The 19896-nt window shown below is 39.6% G+C and overlaps 1 protein-coding gene across 5 annotated transcripts in view; it reads left to right on the forward strand.

Annotated features, from left to right (window-relative positions):
• The window catches only part of ATP8A1 (ATPase phospholipid transporting 8A1), a 95585-nt gene continuing 76573 nt past the window's right edge, over positions 885 to 19896 (forward strand). For 2 of the 5 annotated variants that reach the window (XM_021394115.1, XM_021394116.1), the window contains exons 1-2: positions 14996 to 15091; positions 18285 to 18330. Coding sequence is in view for 3 of the 5 variants with exons in the window: in XM_021394113.1 (XP_021249788.1) it covers positions 1125 to 1173; positions 11517 to 11631; positions 13789 to 13888; positions 14993 to 15091; positions 18285 to 18330 (409 nt within the window). In the remaining 2 variants the exon portion in view is untranslated. Of the gene's footprint in view, positions 1174 to 11516; positions 11632 to 13788; positions 13889 to 14992; positions 15092 to 18284; positions 18331 to 19896 lie in introns of those variants that run through there. The other 3 variants (XM_021394113.1, XM_021394112.1, XM_021394114.1) reach the window with 3 other exon arrangements.

Raw genomic sequence — 19896 nt, forward strand, 5'->3', positions numbered from 1 at the left:
TAATTAAAAATATTTCTACAACCTTTGTTCATGGTTCAGCAAAAAAAAAACCAAAACAACAAACCACTGATGCAGAGGATGATGCAAAAGAACACTGTCTTTTAAGAGGAGCCTCCAGAAGACTTGATGGCCTTTTGAAAAACAGCGCTTATTTCCCAAGGCAGTCTTCTATGAAGTGAGACATTCCCCTTTCCTTGTATCTGAGCTATCTATCACGCCGAACTGCGATGGACACAAAACATAAGTGTGCCAAGACTCACGGTTCCAAATCCTATCACCACTTCTATTTTCTCCACGCTCACGCAGTGCGGGCGGCAGCTCGCACTGAGGCACAAGCACGTTCCCCTGCTTGTTGCAGTCGCACAAAACGAGTGTCATGTTAATAGCCTAACAGCGAAGATGCAGCTGCGGCTTCAGCCCGAGGCACCTGCAGCTGGGAGCTCCTTTTCACCAGCCCGCGCAGGAAGACAGCTTCAGTTCGCACAGACTCAGGGCTGTCAAACTGCGGCATGGCGAAATGTGAGAGATTAAAAATACAGAGCTGGGTGAGAAGCCCCGATGATCCCTCAGCGCGCCAGCCAGGCATCTTACCCCACACAACTGTCCCTTAAAGAGCCCATCCGCGGCCCCACCGCTTCCACCCCCACTCCAAGGCCGAGCCCCACGGGCAGGACGGGGCCACCCCCGAGCGCGGGCAGCGGCCCAAGGCTCGGCACGTTCCATTCCCCTCGCTGCGCGGGGGGGTGCGCTCCGGATCCCCTCCACTCGCCTAAGAAGGGGGCCCGAAGCGGCTCGCTGCGCCACTGCCTGCTTGGGCGCAGCGAGCCGGCACGGCTGACCCCGCGGGGGCGGCAGGCGGCGGTGGGAGACGGCGCGGTTAGGAGGCGGGGGAAGACGGGGCGGAGTTAGTAGGTTCCGGAGGGGCTGGCGGGCGAGCAGCGGCGGCGTCGCGGCTGTCGGAAAGGAGCGGCGGCGCGAGGGGAGGGAGGCGCGAGCCCTCTGCGTCCGGCGCCGCAGTCCCGCCGCTGAGCGCTGCCCGGGGCCCGGCTCTCGCAGGGCAGGGGCAGGGACAGGGACAGGGACAGGTGCGGCGCGGCCGTGCCGCCGCGCCACACTCCGCGGCGATGCCGGCGGTGCAGAAAACGGTGTCGGAGATCCGCTCCCGTGCGGAGGGTAAGTGCCGCCCGGCGCCCGCCTTCTCCCGGCCGCAGAGGAGGGATGGCGCTCGGGCCGTGGGGCTGCGGCCGCCTGTGGCCGGGATTGGGCGGCGGGGGCGAGCGGCAGCGGCCACTACTACAACCGCACCGTGCCCGGGGGCGTCCGGCTGTGGCGGTGGTCGAGGGCCGCGGCCGAGAAGCGAGTGTTGGGGCGCGGTGCTGCCGCTGTGCTTTCCGGGCGGTGTCGCGTTGTGTTCTTGTCATTGTCTGCCTCCGGCAGAGCTGCCTGCGTGACCGCGGGGAGTGCGGCGTGCCCTGTGCCTCGCTGCGCTGCCGTGCTCCGCGCTTCTGTCCTGGCATTAAGCGGGAACACCGCCTTTATGGGCAGTATCTGTGTGCGCTGATCGTCAGAAATAACCGCTTCCAGTGCGAGTGTGAAATAACAGTGCAGAAGCAGCAGCGCGTTGGGATAGCTCGCGGTTTGCTGTGGCTGCGGGTAATGGCAGCAGTCACTGCAGTGACCCGTACCTCCTGAGGCAGATGTGCTGGCCTTAGTCCTAGGGCTGCGTTGGAGTCAACTGAAGCTAAATCAGGCCGTTACACCTGCTGGAGGCCGTGAAGGGAAGTAGCAGCTTTCTCCCTGCATCTTCCTTCTTCTAAGCAGATTACTTCTTTTTGATTTTTTTTCTGCGCCAGTAAGAGTGTGAAGAATAAATATTGGAAATAGACTGTTACCTTCTCATTCTTTTCTGTTTCAACCATCCTGCGTGCCTTTCTCCTCCATGCTTTTTGGGGAGGACCTGCTTTTGTTTATAGGAGCTTACCTCTTACTTCCTAGGCAGTGTGAGCTGGCGAAGAAAGCAAACGAATATAGCCTTCTGAGAAACAGTGAAGAAGATGCATGCCTCCAGGGACACTTTTGAAATGTGCTTACAAGCAGAGTAGCTGTGGTGCTGTACCCACAGCAATTAGAAGATGCATACAGTGGGACTGGCAAAGCATCCAAACAGTCAACGCTGAATTTCAGTCCATTTCCACTTGTTCTTGTCAAGTCAATTGCTTTTCCACTGAAAGCTTAGAATCAGTGTTCCCAGTTTATTTGTGCTTTCTTTAAAGTGATGAAAGTATAGCAGTGTTTAAGGATTATTAAATGAATAAATGTGGTCCATAAAAGCAAGTGTTTGTCTAAGAAGTGCAGATGTAGTGAAAAGAAAAAAAAATCTTGCTTATTTGAATATTGTTCAAGGTTGGATTACTGCAAGACAGCTGAATACAGAGATTAATAGGTTTCTCCAAAATACCTTTGGTTGGTCTGTAAATAGGTATGGCATTTCTTTTAAGAAACATAACTTTGGAAGATGGTGTGATGGCTTTTCATCAGTAATACCTAGCAGTGGTATTACTACCTTGTTCTGTGCTTTAACATATGTTCCATTACTCAAAGAGAGGTCATGTAACAATGATGATTATCATTTAAAATCTGTGCTTCTGATCTTAGATTAATGTGAACCTTACTAGTTCATTTTGTTTCTATTCAGTTCATTCACAGTGAAATGAATGTCAGTGGGTCTTTCACTTTCTTTTTTCCTCCTTTTCCAGATTTGGTTTACTTGGACTGTGTGACTGGTGTTTGTAAACAGTGCTGTATAAGGAAGTGCTGCTATTTCTTAAGAGACTCCAGAGTTCTACCCTGGGGGTCATCCTTGGCACTTGAAAGTGACATAAAGTAGCTGTACAGTCCTAGCTGTGGCCATGGCAGAAGTCTGTTAGATCAGCGCTGTGCAGAGCAAGGATAAGGCTGCCTTCTGAGACCTACCCCAAAGCCTTACCTGCAGTGTGGAGTAGGAAGCGCTTTGTTAATGGCAAGGCTGCTGTGCATTCTGCGTAACTCTGTTAATACTGCAATCACAAAGAGCAGTTTTCGTAAGTGCTGTTACAGCACAGGCCGTTCTTTAGAGTAGCCAAAGACCTGAGGGGATGTGATAGACAAGCTAATATTACTTCCTTTGTTCTAGAATTCCTTTGTTGTACGTTTTGAGTTAAAACCTCATTTTTCTCTCCTGTCATTGCAGCAAGTAATTTCTGCCTCAGAGATCTTTTCCGTGGATCGTGAGTTACCTTGTCAGTCTGGACTGCCTTGACATCATCTCAGAGCTGAGCTCTCTCTGGCATAAAGATAGTAATACTGCTGTTAGAAAAAATCGGCTGCTGTGCTCAGATGAAAAGAACTCTGACCTGTTAGAATAATGCTCATGTGTGTCATTCCCAGTCATAGAAGGTGTAATGCTGCAGTCTGTACATTACTACAAAATAAAAATTACAGGCATTTTAAAATCTGTAAGACAACATGTAATTTGCACAGAGAACAGAATTTGGTTAAAACACAGCTAGTGTTTTGGTGGTATTCTTCCATATCTCTGCAGGATCGTGTGTTCTTTGTGGCTGATAACCAGGCATGGTTACAACCTTTTTGTAATAAATTTTGTGACTAGCATCCCTCTTTTAAAGAGAACCTATGATTCATGTTAGGCAATGCAGTTCTACAGAATTGGTCTGTGTACCAATGAAGTCTTGCTCAAGACATAGAAGATCACCAATAACCTTAACTCAGAATCTTAGCTGGGATTCAGGTGTTTGGTACTATGGAAATGGCATCAGTGTCTTGTATTCTGCTGTTGCAAAACACATGGGGAAATCTTTGAGTGTATTTATAGCCATGCAGTTAATATATGCATCTATTAAATAATATGAAATGGAATAATTCAGAGCCATATATATATATATGTAAAAATATATATGTACACTCTGGGAGAGTGGGGTTGGTATTGATAGTTTTTTTTAGGGGTCTGTAAGCTTCTGAAAATATGAACATTGCTCCAAAAGTAATGCCTCCTATTTTATTGTGTTGGCCCACAGCATTAGTGACAGATGTTGGTGGTGTGTCAGTAGAGGCTGAAACTTCCTTCCAGTATTCCATTACATTTTGTTGACGTGTGACAGATGGCAGCAGAGGGGCAGTCTGACAAAGTGGCATCAGACATGGAAGTGCATATGAAGCAAAGGTGTGTCACTGAATTCCTCCATGGGAGAAAATGGCGCCCATTGACATTCATTGACACTTGCTGAATGGTTATCACGTCCAAACAGTGGATGTGAGCGCAGTGAGTTGGAGGGTGATGTGTTTCAGCAGTGGCAACAGCAACGTGAAAGACGAGCCACGTCCTGGACGTCTGTGCCCAACTGTCACACCACAAAATGAAGAGCATCTCAATCAGCTTATCTGTGTGAATCAGAGGATTACAACCAGGGAACTGTGTATGGAGCTGAGTACTGGCTGGTTGGAAGTGATGATGGTAGTGTTGAAATATTGCGAAGTTTGCATGAGGTGGGTCCCGTCAGTGCTTACACAAGAAAAGAGAGCCCTGTACGCAGCTTTGTCAGTATCTGTTGAACCAGTATGAAGCTGAAGGTGACAGTTTCCTGGATCTCATCATTACTGGTGATGAGATGTGTTGTCACCTCTAAGAGGCAAAGTCAAAACAGCAGTCTGTGGAGTGGTGTCATATGAATTCTCCATCAAAGAAAAAGTTCAAGACACAGCCCTTATTGGATAAAGTTATGTGTGCTTTTAGGTTTGGAAAGGATCTAGATTTTTTGGAACCCAGACAAAACATCTGATTGCTACATCAGTGTACTGACTAAGCTGAAGGCTTGAACTTCCAGAGTCAGGCCAAAGAAGTCAGGCAGCACAGTAATGCCAGGCCCCATACCATTTTGAAGACTGTGGAGCATATCGCGAGTTTTGGCTGGACTGTCCTACCACACCCACCATATTGTCCAATTTGGTGCCTTCTGACTTCCATCTTTTGGAGCCAATGAAAGATGGACTGTGTGGGTAACATTTTTTTAGCAATTGTGCCATCGTAGCCACTGTGGAAACAGTGGATCTTCTCCACTGGCGCAGATTTTAATGAGCACAGTCTGCAGGCTCTTCTTCATCCCTGGTGAAAATGCATAGCTAATGGAGGTGACTGTGTTGAAAAATAGTGTTTTGTAACTAAGAATTTGCTCTGTCAAGTAGTGTTACTGTGCTCTTTGTATCTGTTGTAGTTTCCATGGAAATAAATAGGAGACATTACTTTCAGAGCAACCTACATAGAAGCATTAATGCTTTCCTTTGTGCATTGGTGGATTTCAGTGAACTATCTTGGATGGTAGAGAAAGCACAGAAAATTTTGAGGTGCTGTTGTGCTGTGTACCAACAACATTAATAGTAATTTCATTGTATTAGGAGAGGCAAATGCCCACATGAGAGCTAGGTGAAGCTGAACTTGTGTAACATGTGATGACTTATATACGAAAAGGACAATTACTCTGAAATTCTGTAGTAGTCATCAGATCATTTTCAGCAGTCTGTCCGTTCTTGGGATGCCTAATATATCTTCAGATGTTTGTACTTCTGGACTATGGGATTGAGTAGCATTTTAACATACCTAATGCTCATTATTGGCACTTCTTCCTGACAAGTGTGTTTTGCAGTCTGTGTTGAGATTCCGTGCGCTTCAGAGGTAGAAAATTTGGGTCCAGTCTCAGTGCAGGGTTGGCAGCGTCAGCAGCAGTAGGTCAGAGCAGCTCATTGCAGTTGCAGTTCCCTTCTGTTCTTTGACTCCTCAGAGGTACAGAGGTCAGGTTCTCAGTGCTACTTCTCTTATCAAAGTTTTATTGTGGCACTGTGACACTTTTTCAGTCTCACTGGCTGTCTTTGAACTGTGCCAGGCTCTTCGGGAATGTGAGCTAGCAGTCTTGCTAATGTAAGAGTTTTTGGCTACAGAACCAAGCTTTCAAAGCTTTAGAATACTATACTTTGAGAATAAAAAAACATTTTTAATCATTAACTAATGTGTATTAAAATAGTTCTTTTGATTTGAGTGAGGTAGTTGGGTTTTTTTTTTTCCCTTTCTTTCCATGGCACAATCTGCCTGTGTTTACCTTCCATCTATTTCTTCATTATGTTAAGGAAAAATTGGAAGTACAAGCTTTTTTGTACAGAGTTTAGAATTTATTGTTGTTGTTTTAACTGCTAATTTAAAGACTTTAGTACCAAATGTGGTTTAGAAAGAGGCCCTGCAAATATTGTATAACAACATACTTGCCCCTTCTGAATTTTTGTTGGAAGCAAAACATGGTCCTTAGTGGGTTCTCTTATTGGAGAAAGCTGAAGTTGATTGTTTAGCTTTTTTGTTGTTATTTTATTGGTTATTTATTTGGGTTTTGTTGTTGTTGAAGATGTTATCTTTTACTGGAAAAACTGAAAATATTTATTCCTTACAAAGTATACTTTTTACTATGAACTTTTTTCAGGTGTTGCTTTTACCCTGACGAAGGACAGCTGTGTCTCCATACTCTCAGAATTCCCAGCAACCGTCTCCAATTTTTTCTTGCCTTTTCCCACTGTCATATCTATTTTACTTCAGTTCCTTAAGAGGATATCCTCAATCAAAATCTGCTATTTAAGCAACTTTGAATGAAATTAATAGTTTTGTGTTTATTCAACAATAGCTTCCACATTCTGTGTTTTGCTGGCAAGTAACTTTGAAGTGCAGGACAAAATATTAAATTTAGTTTATGCAGCAGTTTTGCCAACAAACTTTTAATTAGAGTAAAAATTACTTTCCTTTGATATTAACACACATTTTTATTGGTTTTGACCCAGTAGGGTCATAAATAAAATTAAAAAAAAAATCAAAATATATTGCCAGAAAATGTGATTCTGAATATGAAATGGAAATTAGTTTTAAAACATGCTGTTTCTGCATAATAAATCAAAGTAGTATGACTTGTTGGTATTTCCAGTTATTCCTTTAATTGTGCTGGCTTGCAAATGTTTTCAGGTCAGTTGCTTTTCTGTCAGTGGGGGCACATGAGAACATGTGTCATAGAATCTGTCTAGTAATTCTCTAGTTAATTATCAGTAGTGTTACAAACTGCAGAAGAGGACAAGAGGTCTTGCCATGTATTTGTTCTTTCTAAGTGCCAGGTTTTACATAGAGCGTCACATTTCCTGTTTGAAGTGTGATAATTGCTGGTTTGTTCTTGATCACTATAAGACTTCAAAATTATTACTATGTATTATTACCTTTGTATTTGTTGTGTCCTTAGATAAGAGCCAATGTAGAGTGATGGTGCCTTTAATTTTAAGCCCTGGGACAGTACTTTTCTGAACACTTAGCATGATGAACAAACAAGGAACAAGTTAAGTCTGCATCAGTTTTGACATCTGTAACACAGCAATAATTGTGTACTTTTTTAATAGGAGATTAGAATGATTGCTTCCTCCAGGCTCTTACTCATAATCTTCACAGTATTTTTTTCATTATGAGATATTTGTCACAGCTGATGCTTTAATACTGACTGCATGTCTTGTAGTCTGTATCTTTCCTGTCTGGTTTTTCTACACCTTTTTCACTGTCAACTTTCTGAATATTTAGATCAGTGTTGTTATGTTGTCTTGGAACCTTTTAATGAATTACAGAAGAGCAGCCATCTTCAATTTTTACTGGTTTGTTAAGAGCATCTTTGAAAACCACCTTTGCTGAAAATTTCACTGCTTTCACCAAGAGCTGATCTGGTGGATCTGCTTCGCTTTGTTCTTGTGATTACTTTCAGACAACATTTTGAGATGGACATCTGTCTATTTGATTAGTAGGCTGAGTTCATGCAAACTAGTTTGGTGCCAGTGGATTCTTGCTCTTTTCGAGGAAGAGGTGCAGCACTTAGTGGTTTCCTTTTGGCAAAGCAGTCAGGTTTTATGAAACCTGCTGCACTGAGGCTTAGACAGCAGCTGAGCTCTAACCCATAAATTTTGTTTTAAAATTTCATAGAAATGTAGCTCTTAAAAGTCCAATGTGATTTATTGCAGTTAGACTCAAGTTTGTGAATGTAGTTTGATCAATGTCCCACTTAGTATTTTAGTGCCTGACATTATCTGGGGCCATTTGAATTCCAACAACTTGTTGCCAAATTCTGTATTTACCTAATATAAATAAAACACACTGAAGGTATGCAGGTCATATTTGAAAGGATGGCTGTGATTAAGTAAAGCTTTTGATGACTTAATCTGTTTATACTATATGAGTGTGGATGAGATGTGGGAAAAATTGGAAATACTCATCGTTTGCTGAAGATGCAGAATGCAAACCAGCCATGGGAATGCGACTGATACCTGGTTGTAATTCTAATAGATGCATCATGTAGAGAAATACCTGTTCACTCTCAAAATGATAGTTACAGAGATCCAGTATCTTGAGAAATCTGTTAAAAATTTCACCTACAAAACATAATGTACAGACTTGGGAAAAAAAAAAATGGAGTTCTGGGCTTGGCTTGCATAGTGTGCAGACTGAGTGTCCCTGAAGACATTTGGCGTGCAGAGAGCACAGAAATGGTGCCTGGGGTGTTGTTTGCTGTACAGATGTGCAGCAAAGAGTTTTCTTTGACCTTGGGCAGCTCTGAAAATGAGCAGCTTCCTGGCAAGAAAAGCTTGCTGCATTTCTGATCTGCTGTGAGGCATCTCTTTCTAACCCAGGCAAATAGCAGCTGCGAAGTGGCTGAAACCTGTGTGTGCTAACACTTGACTGAAGTTCTTGGGCAGACAGTGAGAGCAAGAGGTGATGATAGTGTTCCAAAGAGTGATGCATTGTAAAGAGATAACACTGTGGGAGGGTAGGTTGATGCGGACCTTTGTCAAATGCTGAATTAGAATTTCAACAGTTTTATTTTCTCTTTGCATTCTTTCTGATAATCATATGAAAGTAGAACGTTTCAAAGGGAATTGTGCTTCTCATTGCTTGGGAAACATTTGAATTAAGCATATTCACCATTTTAGTCAACATAATAACTTCAGTAACGTAGTTAAGAACTCTTAGATGTTTTTCTGTGTGTATACTTGTGTAGACACAAATGAGGAAGAAAAACTGTACCTTCTTGATACTTAGTTTTATGTGGCAGTGTAGTCTCTGTATTCTGGTGAGTGTACTTCAGAGCTCAGGCAGAGATGTGAGGGAGATGAGTAAACTTTAAGCTTTCAGGGCAGTCTAACGTGCTTTTACTGAAGCTGCAGAGGGCTACATGTGAGGCTCAGTGCTTGCTTCCAGAGATTCCTTTTTAAGTACAGACTGAGAAACATGAATTCAAAGTAACAGAAAGGAAGGTAGTGAATGTTTATGATGCTCCTAAGCATTTTTTTTTTTGCTGCCTTTTCATTTGAAGAACAAATAAATGCCTTAATACTGGTATATAAATGTCTACAGTCCATTGGAATTGTAAACAGATACTATGTTTAACGCCTGCTAACGTTTGTTTTAACTCTATGCTTTAACACTGTCAGAACTGCAGGTTTACGCTTGCAAAAGCTTTAAAACTAGCACTGTAAAACTAGAGTAGTGCATTCTGCAAACATGTGAACTCTTTCCTTGTTTCCTGAGCTGAATCTAGCTGGAATGGTACTTCAAAGGGAGCAGTTTCCAGCTTTTTCACCCATGCTCTTTCTTGGTAGCTGTTTTTCACATTCGTTCCTTCATGGAGCAACTGGGAAGTGCTGTACTCCTGGGACAAAGGTGTGCTTGCTGTGTGATGGACCCAGACATGAATATAACCATGTGACTAGATGTGTACTTGTGATGACTGAAAACTTCATGTTCTTAAAGTTGTGCCTGTGCCAAGTTGTGTTATGGCTGTACGTGTTTATGGAGCTGTGTGCTGGGGTCCTGCACAGCTGGTTGGTTGTGTGACAGGGGAAAGCGTTGCCTCTCCAAGGGTCAGTAATGATAGGAATAGGAAGTGGCTCGCTTAGTCTGCCACACACGTTTGTGAGGTTCCTCCAGGCAAAGAGTGTGTACAGGCCCTCAGGTGGGCCAAGTCTGTTAGGCTTGCCCCAAAGAGTGTTCTCGAGATGTTTACTGAAGCTTGACTGGAACTGCTGGAAGTGTGCCTTTCACTGGAGAGCTGGAAGGAAGGAAATGAATTCCAATGAGTGAACACAGTAGCGGGGATTTCCTGTGTAATAATATCAGGAACTTCAGGTCCTTGATACTGGTGGGAAAGTCTGGAGCGAGAAAGATTTACCTGGGTGGAGGAGGATCAGGTTCAGGAGCACTTAACAGGAAATGTGGAAGTGCCCAGGCTCTGTTCGGATGTATCCATGGGTGCTGATGGAGCTGGCTGATCTCACTGGTAGGCCACTCCCAGTTATCTCTGAAAGGTCGTGGTGTTCTGGGGCGGTCCCTGAGGACTGGAAGAATATAATTCCTTTAACTGTATGGTAGGGTGCATTGCTTTTCCACGTTTGTTTAGGTTGTGACAATGAATTTTCTATGAGTATTTCTCAGAACGGGTGATTTGTGCAAATAAGTAGATTTAGTGAGTTGCTTTGATTTAAGATAGCTATACTAGACACCTACTTTTTGTGTTTAATTTCAGTGTTCAGACATCCTCTTAGTGAACTGGTTTTCTGCCATTGAGATTAATGGTAAAACTTTTCCAAGCTTTTGGTAGGAAGTTTACCTCTATATTTATCCTTATGAGGACTCTTAATTGTTGCACTGCTGTAGTTGCGTGCGTAACAGTTCGGTTTAGAAGAAACACATAGGGGAAATGGTGCTGTGTGTTTATTGGACAAATAGCAGGAAAACAGATCAAGAAGAATGAGTTGTATAAGTACCCCTTTTAAATTTTTGATTTTCCTTTAAATTCAGCAACAAGCAGTGTTAAATTTTACACACAAAATTGGAAACGAATCTGTTGAATGGTCTGTATGCAATATAGAGATCTTCTGAGTTAATAATGCGTATTTGGCAGATAATTACTTTTTCATCACTGGTATTATGGTATAGTACTGAACTTCTTGTTCTTTTCATTTGTTAGTATTCATTTATTTCTTTTAGTGTCTTCCTTTTAATATATTTGTTTGGCCTAGTACTGGAAGTAAAGTCACTCATTTGGGAGAAGTGAAAGAGTTTGTTGATCACAGACCATAGTTCGTTTCATGTTTCCATTAAGCAGTGTAAGCTATTTGAGTGCACTCCTTAGTTCAGTAGATTATTGTTCGTTGTCATAGCTCTATAAGGCTTCTTGTGTATGTCTTTTTTTCCTCATATCTAATCACCAATGTGCTTTAAAAGACTGAAACTTCTATTTTTTAAATGAACATTACCTGTTATTGTAAGAAACACAATTAAATTAAGTTCACATTCAGAATAGATGTGGGATCTTTTTGTCATGAAGTGCTCTGAATCTTGTGTGTGCATGTATGTGTAGATTTACTTACTTATATTTTTAAAAATCCTGTTTTGTTTTTAACAGGCTATGAGAAGACAGATGATGTTTCAGAGAAAACTTCTCTAGCTGATCAAGAAGAATTGAGAACTATATTCATCAATCAGCCCCAGTTAACCAAATTCTGTAATAATCATGTCAGGTATTAACTTCTACTTTTGTTAATACATACCTAACTTCATAATGTTACATACTGCTTAGCAAAAGCAAAGAAAAAGTTCTGTTTATTCCACCTCCTTTGACCACTAATTACAGTCTGACTCCAGAAGGAGGAATGAAGAGAAATGACTAGAACAGCAAAACTGTTTCATATGCAAAGCTGACCTTCAGAATGTTAAAGTTCTGAGTGGGAAGGTTCTTAGTAGAACTTCTGCAGCTTTTACATACCTCTGGAGTATGGATTTATTCTTCTGGTTAGTTCAGTTTATCTTTTGGTTTTGAGCATATCTGTTAGCTGGGCTGAGGTAGATGTGTTTCACTCAACCATGGTCTTGTTTGTGCTTTGGAAACTGCCTTACAAAACTAGTTTTGAACTTCCAGTTTGGTCTTTAGGACTGTGCTGATTTTTTTTAGTTTATTTATTTAATTTTAATTTTAGAAATATACTGAATACTCATAAGTAACATGTTTTTGGATCTGATAATGTCCTTCAGTTCCATTGTTAAAATTCAGAGTAATAGAAGGGCAAAGATAGCCCTGTCTCAAGCAAGTGTGTTTTCTGAAGGTACATTTGATATATGCAGAAATTTTATAGGCACTAAGAAAAAAGTGGTGTTTTGAGGTGTGTGTTTTTTTTTTTTTTTGTCATGGATTTGAGATGCTTTATAATTCTGTTTGTGCATGTAACTTTCTTCCTGTTTCTTGCCATTTAGTTCTGTAATATGATATGTTAATTCCACCTTTAATTTGACTGTTTTATACAAAGTTAAATATTATTAACTTGGAGTTCAAAATATTCTTAATAGTCTTTTATATGAAACTTTTGACATCATTATTTTAACTGTTACTGTTTCAGGATGGTAGTTTTCCGTTCTTGAATAAGTGTAAGGCAGACAAAAAGCTGGATGTTCAAAATTTTTGTGTTGAAGGCTTCACTGAGATAATTACACTAGGATGAATTATATTTTGTTATTCTAACCCTCAAAACTGCACTTAACCAATATTGATCAGGAGGTTTTGTTTTGTTTTTTTAATGATAAACTTTCCACTCAATGAAGGATATAATTTATCTTTTAATAAATATAGAATCATAGAATCCTTAGAGTTGGAAGGGACATCTGAAGGCCATCTAGTCCAACTCCCCTGCAGTGAACAGGGACACCACAGCTCAATCAGGTTGCCCAGGGCCTTATCCAGCTTCACCTTGAAAGTCTGTAGGGATGGGGCATCCACCACATCTCTGGGCAACTTGTTCCAGTGCCTCACCGCCCTCACTGTAAAAGACTTTTTCCTTATGTCTAACCTAAATCTACCTCTTTAAGCTTGAAACCATTTCCTGTTGTTCTGTTATAAAAACGCTGCTGAAGAATCTGTCTCCTCCTTTCCTCTAGCACCCCTTTAGATATTGAAAGGCCGCTATCAGGTCACCATGGAAAATTATATATTATTTAATACTGTAGTAAAATTGTATTACTGAATAGTTTTATTAGTTTCTTAAATACACCATTTAAATATTGTTTAGCCTGTACGGTTTTTTTTTTAGTCTTCAGTATGCATTAAATCACAAAAACTCATACATGAAACAGAAGATCCACAACTCCTCAGTTGTGATTTAGCACCCTTCTCTTTCTGTTAGCTTAAGTGATAATTCTTTCCCCAAGAATTTTTCTGCACGTGAGTCATGGTGCAGAATTGATCACCAAGTATATGCCATAGCTTGCTGCGTAGGGTATGGTTCTGGGATGTAAGATCTTTGAGCTTAGGTCCTGTACTAATTCCGCAGGACAACCACTTGCCTGCTTCCTGCTGCCTTTTTTAATTTTTTTTTTTTTGTTTCCTTGTTTCCTGTAACCAAGTCACAGCAGAGGTGACAAGGAAACTTCTTGCCTCAAAACTGAAACTCACAACGGCTACTGTGGGTGATGGGCACTTTCCTTGGTTAGTTGGTTTGTAGAATTCTGTAGAAATGTGTCAGTGAAGTCTTCAGATTTCTCTTTTAAGCAAAAATTAATGTTTACTATCACAGAAATCACAAGAGGTTCTGTTGTTTTTGAAAGCTTGTATAACTGAGAGGGAAAGAATACATTTGAATTTTTTTCATATTGTAATAATAGAACATGTTTTTATGTTTTTGTCTTAGCACTGCAAAGTACAACATTATCACATTCCTGCCAAGATTCCTTTATTCCCAGTTCAGAAGAGCTGCCAATGCATTTTTTCTTTTTATTGCATTACTTCAGGTAAGAGCAGCAATAAGAGACCAGGAGTAAGAAGTATAGGGTAATGGAACTAGGGTACAAGCTGGTGCCCCTTTGATTTCATATTTTGCCTGGAAAATAATGTGTCATTAGAACGGGGGTGTTGAGACACATGTGTTGGCTAGAAACAAAAGGGAAGGAATAACTGCAGAAGTGGTAGACAGCATTGCCCTGCAGCTGGCAGAAGGCTGTCCGTTAACTTTCTGCTGGGTTTCTACGTAGTTGCTTTAAAATGTGATCTACGGTAATGTTGAAAATAGATGTATATTCATCTAATTCCAAGAAACAGCTTATATATATAATAATATTGTGTTTTCTTTCAGAAAAAAAGAATGTGTAATAAAATTGAGTGTTTTTGAAAACTTTTTATGATAAATTGAGGATGTGTTCTAACTACACTGAGGCACTACTTACTAGACCGCTTTTTCTGCAAAATCTCATTGTTGTCATATGGGCTGCATTGCCTGTTCTAAATGTATTAAGGCAGGAATGCTCTTGTGGTAAATCAGTGCTGCCATTAACAACTCTATGTAAAGATAATTATGGATAGTTATGAATATGTATCACATAAGGTGCTGCATCCTCTCAGCATTTATTTTACATACACATTCACTTGCATCATCTATGCCCTAACTTGCTTAGCAGAAACGGATTTCTTACAATTGTGTAGCTTTTTGATCCTTGTTCATTAGTAAGTAGTAAAATACAAGATATCTTCTTGAAATTAAAAGTACCTTGGAGTTGTGTCCACTCTGTTAAACTAAACTGAAAAAATTAATAATATTTTATGAATATGTATTTAAATTTAATTTGAAACACAAAAGATGAAGGTGAATCTTCTGGAGATTCTAAAACCTCTGAAAGTAATTGCTGAATACTGTTCAATTTAAAATGTTTTGCTCTATCAGCTTTGTTTGATTCTAAGACAATACCCCTCATTTGGAAATAACCAGCATGGTGTCCAAGTAACTAACCTAGTTGCTGTCTCTATGTTTTCAAGAAAAGTTTTAAATTCTACTTAGTGTGTTTAAAAAATGTTTTCAACCACAAATTCAAGCACAATTTTTTTCCTTCTCTTTTTAATAGCAAATTCCAGATGTATCACCAACAGGCCGTTACACAACATTGGTCCCTCTCTTATTTATTTTAGCTGTAGCTGCAGTGAAGGAGATAATAGAGGATATTGTAAGTATTTAAAAGCCATATTTTGTAAATAATGATAAAATTTCCTATAGATTATATTAGAAAAAAACTTTTTGAATAATTCTCTCCTGAGCCATTCTTGGCTTCTGGATGTTCTTGAAAGCTTATAAAGCTACTTATGTCAGAAGATGAATCTTGTAGAATGTGGTGTTACAATTTGTGTGTTTTATATGTACAGGAGTGACAATAACGTGGTAAATCAGTGACTGTTTATTATACAGGTTGCTTGCAGTCAGGAAGTTCTCATTAATATAGTAAAAGCATATTTAGGTAAAGTATGAGCTGGAACCAAAACTACTAAGTTGTACTGACTCCACAGAAACCACTCAGGCTCAGAATGTTCAGAATATTGCAATTTTGTCAGAGACTTAGCTAATGGAATGTTGGAAGCTACTGAATTTGTAGAAAGTTGAAATTATTTAAGAATATAATAAGCTTTAAATAATTATTTGGGTAGGAAAAATGTATTTTCTTCGTCATCAATCCTTTATTTCCGCTAATTACACATTTGAGCTGGGTCGTCTCTGAATGAGGTACTAGACTATAACATTTTCTATAAAACTTGAAAGAACTTCGATCTTTAGCAAAAATATAGAATGTAGATTTAAAAAAAAAACACCTTCTCAGGACCTTTTCTAGTTTTACATCATTATTTGAGATGCATTTAAACAAATAGATAAAACTCAGGGACTTTGAGTTGAGGATGGAGGAGATGGTCACTTGGTTGCCACTTTTAAAGTTTTAAAAACAGATTTTCCCCAGCTGTCAAATTTAGGTCAATGTATCTGATGAGTGGTTTTTTTTTTTTTTTAAAGTTAGATGCATAAAATCTTCGGTTTTGCTATTATGACTTTGCATGGCTTTTTGAGAGACAAAGTTTTTCCCATTTTTGCAGCCCAGTACAACTTACTGTAAGTCTTTTGTATCTTGCTGGTAAGTGTGACGTGTTGAAGTCTCAAAGCTTGGACAAGCTTGGTAAATGGAAAGCTTGTCCTTGTTAGGCAGGTACCCACCCATGCCAAGCTTTCGTGGACCTTATTGAGTAATAGTAGTGGTTGTTTGGCTTTCTTCTTCCATTAAGTTAAAAACTTTAAGAGCTAGAATTTTGTCATGGCTTGGAAGTGTCCATTCAAACTTTTTATTTTATGGGTAGGGAAAGGAATGTCAGTATTTGTTCAACTTTCAGCAAAGGTTTTGGGTTTTTTTTTCACTGCCTCCCTTCCCGGAAACAGAGAGTGGCTGGGTTTGTGTTCTGCGTTTATACTATTTGCTGCCCACTAGGCAGTTTCTCCTTAAATGTCTTTGTTGCTTTCCCTTTACATAAACAAAGTCCCTTTTAAAAAGCCATAAAATCAGTTCACACTCTTTCAGATATTTTTAACTGTTCTGCTGTTAATGCTTACAGACTTACACCATCTGTCAGTGTCTAGGCAAATATAAAACTGAGGCTGCTGCTACTGTACAGAGTGTCCTTTTTAAAATCATCTCCCTCCTCTATTACGTCATTTGTTTCTTTGTATCATTTGCTCTTTGCAATTTGAAGTGTTTAGTTTGGCATGAAGCAGAAGCCAGGGTAGAAGTTCAATAGTTATTTGTTTGGTTTTGTGCATATCAGCTTTAACAATAAAAGGTATTGTTACTAATTACTACAGAATTGCCTAAAGTCAAATCAAAACTTAGTTTTCCTTCTGTTGAGTTTACATTGCCTCAGCATGTAGGTACTTCCTATAGCGTTGCAGGATATATATCTGACTATGACAACTGCACTATTTTTTCCTGGAGAGCTTCCCACTAGCTTCATAGTAAAATATTTAGTATGTTTTCCATTTTTTCTTTAATTTTAGTTATATTTTAATTTCTTTACTCAGTGAGAGAAATGGTTATCGTCACCTGATATTAAAGCAGGATTAATTGGCTTTTCAGTTTATTAAAAATAATACTTTCAACTGAAGAACCAAATGCTTCCTTTTCTGGACTGTAATCACAAGAAGTAGAAGATGTTAGCAGGAGGCATTCACAAACAGCGTATGTTTTACATATGTGCTTCAGAAGTACTAGCAAAATTTGTGACATGCAATGCAAGATTATGGACCATTTCTAATGATTTTTCGCCCAGCATAGCTCAGAAAGCAATTGAAATTAAGCTATTACTTTTCAAGTTGGAGGAGAGCTCCCTCTGTGCGCAAATAACCATTACTTTGGTGAATTTACTTTGCCTTCCCATTGATGGAAGGCTGCTTTTCTGTGAAATCAGCCATCTTTTGAAAGAAGAATCTATTGATAATCTGTGAAAATCTATTCAGAAATAATACCTTAGTTTAGTCTTTCCAGAGTGATAAGATGACCTTTGAAAAGCTGGTATCTCAAAGTCACACCAGCATTTTATTAGAAATGTCTCTTAAGTAACTTATTTTTCTTTCAATTTACATGATTGCTTCTGAATCTGTTTCTATTTTAGAGACATTGAAAAAGCTTACCTAAAAAAAAGATGAGTTCTGCCTAACCTCATTTTCCAAGTTGTGTTCCTGCTCAGGAACAATCCATTTCCTTAGACTTCAGTGCTGTTTTTAATGTGGTAGTCTCCTAACCTCTTTGTAGCTAAAATGAGTTTGATTATGCCATGAAATTGCTGCTGTTAGCAGCTGTATCAAAAGGTTTTAATCGAAACAGCTATATGAAAACATGGCTTGTTTTGACAGGGAGAGGGTGGTTTTAGTTGATTTTTTTTGTTTGTTTGTTTGTTTCTTCATTTGTATGGTTGTTGTTTGTTTGTTTTCTACCTGGAAGTAAAGTTATATGTTGACTCAGTCATGCCTTGGCTGTATCTGATGCTTATATGAAGAATCATTTCATGATCTTTGCGCTGGTAGAATCATCTTCCAGTTGCAGGGAAGGACAAAGTTGTGGAGCATAAACACACCACATCTTTGTTCAAGGAATTTGTTCAAACGCTGATTGCTCAGATGAGAGGACATTTTAATAGAATACTATTATCCCACAACTGGATGTGACTGTCATGATGATCAAGACGATGCAACTAACCTTTAGTTCTGTTAAAAATGTTTTTAAGTCTGTTCATTGAGTGCAAGCAGTAAAAAATGAGATTTACATCTTAAGTGTGAAAGTTTTATCATGTCAACAGAAGTCTTTAACCAGTGTGCTTTTTTTGATTCAGAAAAGGCATAAGGCTGATAATGCAGTGAACAAGAAACAAACTCAAGGTAGGAAACTTTTTATAGCTTATTGATTGTGGTTGTGTGTTGGTTGTTTTGAAGTTTTTTGAAAATGTTGATAATCCTAACTGCTGAATACACAGGGAAATGAGTTGGAAATTGCTAGGACAGTTTTCTTTGAAAGTTGGAATTTAAACAGTTGAAATAATACCTTGCAGCCAGATTAGCCGTACACCCAGCTCTGGGACCCACAGCACGAAACATGGGCCTGTTAAAGCAGGTCTGCTGGAGGGCTGCGAGGGAGATCAGAGGGCTGCAGCACTTATCCTGTGAGGACAGGCTGAGGGAGCTGGGGTTGTTCAGCCTGGAGAAAAGAAGACTCCAGGGAGACTTTTCAGTACATTAATGGGAGCTTATAGGAAAGATGTAGAGAGACGTTTTACAAGGGCATGTAATGATGAGGCAAGGAGTAATGATTTTAAACCGAAAGAGGACAGATTTAGATTAGACAAAAGTAAGAATTCATTCAATATGAGGATGTTAAGACACTGGAACAGGTTGCCTAGAGAAGCTGTGGATGCCCCATCCCTGGAAGTGTTCAGGGCCAAGTTGGTCGGAACTTCGGGCAGTTTGATCTAGTGGGGGGTTACCTTCCCATGGCAGGGGCGTTGGAGCTGGTCCCTTCCAATGCAAACTGTTCCATGATTCTGTGAAAATATATTGAAAATGTATAAAACTACTGAGTTTGTAGGTCAATAGGAAGGGTCGAGAAATAGGACTAGGGCACAAATCTGTTGGCTGACAGTGCTGGGAGTATAACTTTTGTCTATACGTTAAAGAAAAAGCAAGAGAGAAACAAAGGAAAGCTTAACAATGAAAAAATTCTGGCTATCTACAAACATTCATAGCTTTTGAGATTGCAACCAACAATCGAGAGATTTTCAAGAGTACAAACCAACAAATAAAGAATCTTCAAGTGCTTTTCAAATTTTTGTCCAGAGTGTAGAGAGATTTAAATGAGTACAAGACTAGTTTTTACTGCCTTTCTCACCTCTTTTATTTGGTTGGCTGTCATTAGGCTCTTGGTGACTGTTCCTAAGATTTCTGAATATTACATGTATACAAAAGAACATCTTGGAAGTTGAAAGTGTAGTAAGGATACACAAAATATTACTAGTTCTGAGAAACAAGTTTAAGCCAATGCAGGACTCACATAAGCATAATACTGATCTTAGTGTACTGTTAAAGCAATATTTAAGTGTGTTGTCAAATATGGTGTATTGTCAGAAGAATAATTAAGAAGTTAATATAATCTGCAATTTTGTTTTCATTTGTTCAACAATTCTGTTACCCTGAAAAGTAGCGATGTGTTTAATTCCAGCTCCACCTGCGGTTGTCCTTTAAACAGGGAAAATTGTTAATGAATTACCTGTGCATGTATGGATTCTGTGTATGGATTTTCCTTCATCTATCTGTTCATAAAAGACCATCTTTATCTCAGTTAGCTTTAAGTAATTAACTTTCTAAATTTTAATTGTTTTAAAAAAAAAGGTCTTTTATAGAGGATTTTGATTTATTAGGCTGTACTAGGGATGATTTCATTTCCCCAAAATG

The sequence above is a fragment of the Numida meleagris genome, chromosome 4, assembly GCF_002078875.1.
Source record: "Numida meleagris isolate 19003 breed g44 Domestic line chromosome 4, NumMel1.0, whole genome shotgun sequence".
Classification (NCBI taxonomy): Eukaryota; Metazoa; Chordata; class Aves; order Galliformes; family Numididae; genus Numida; species Numida meleagris.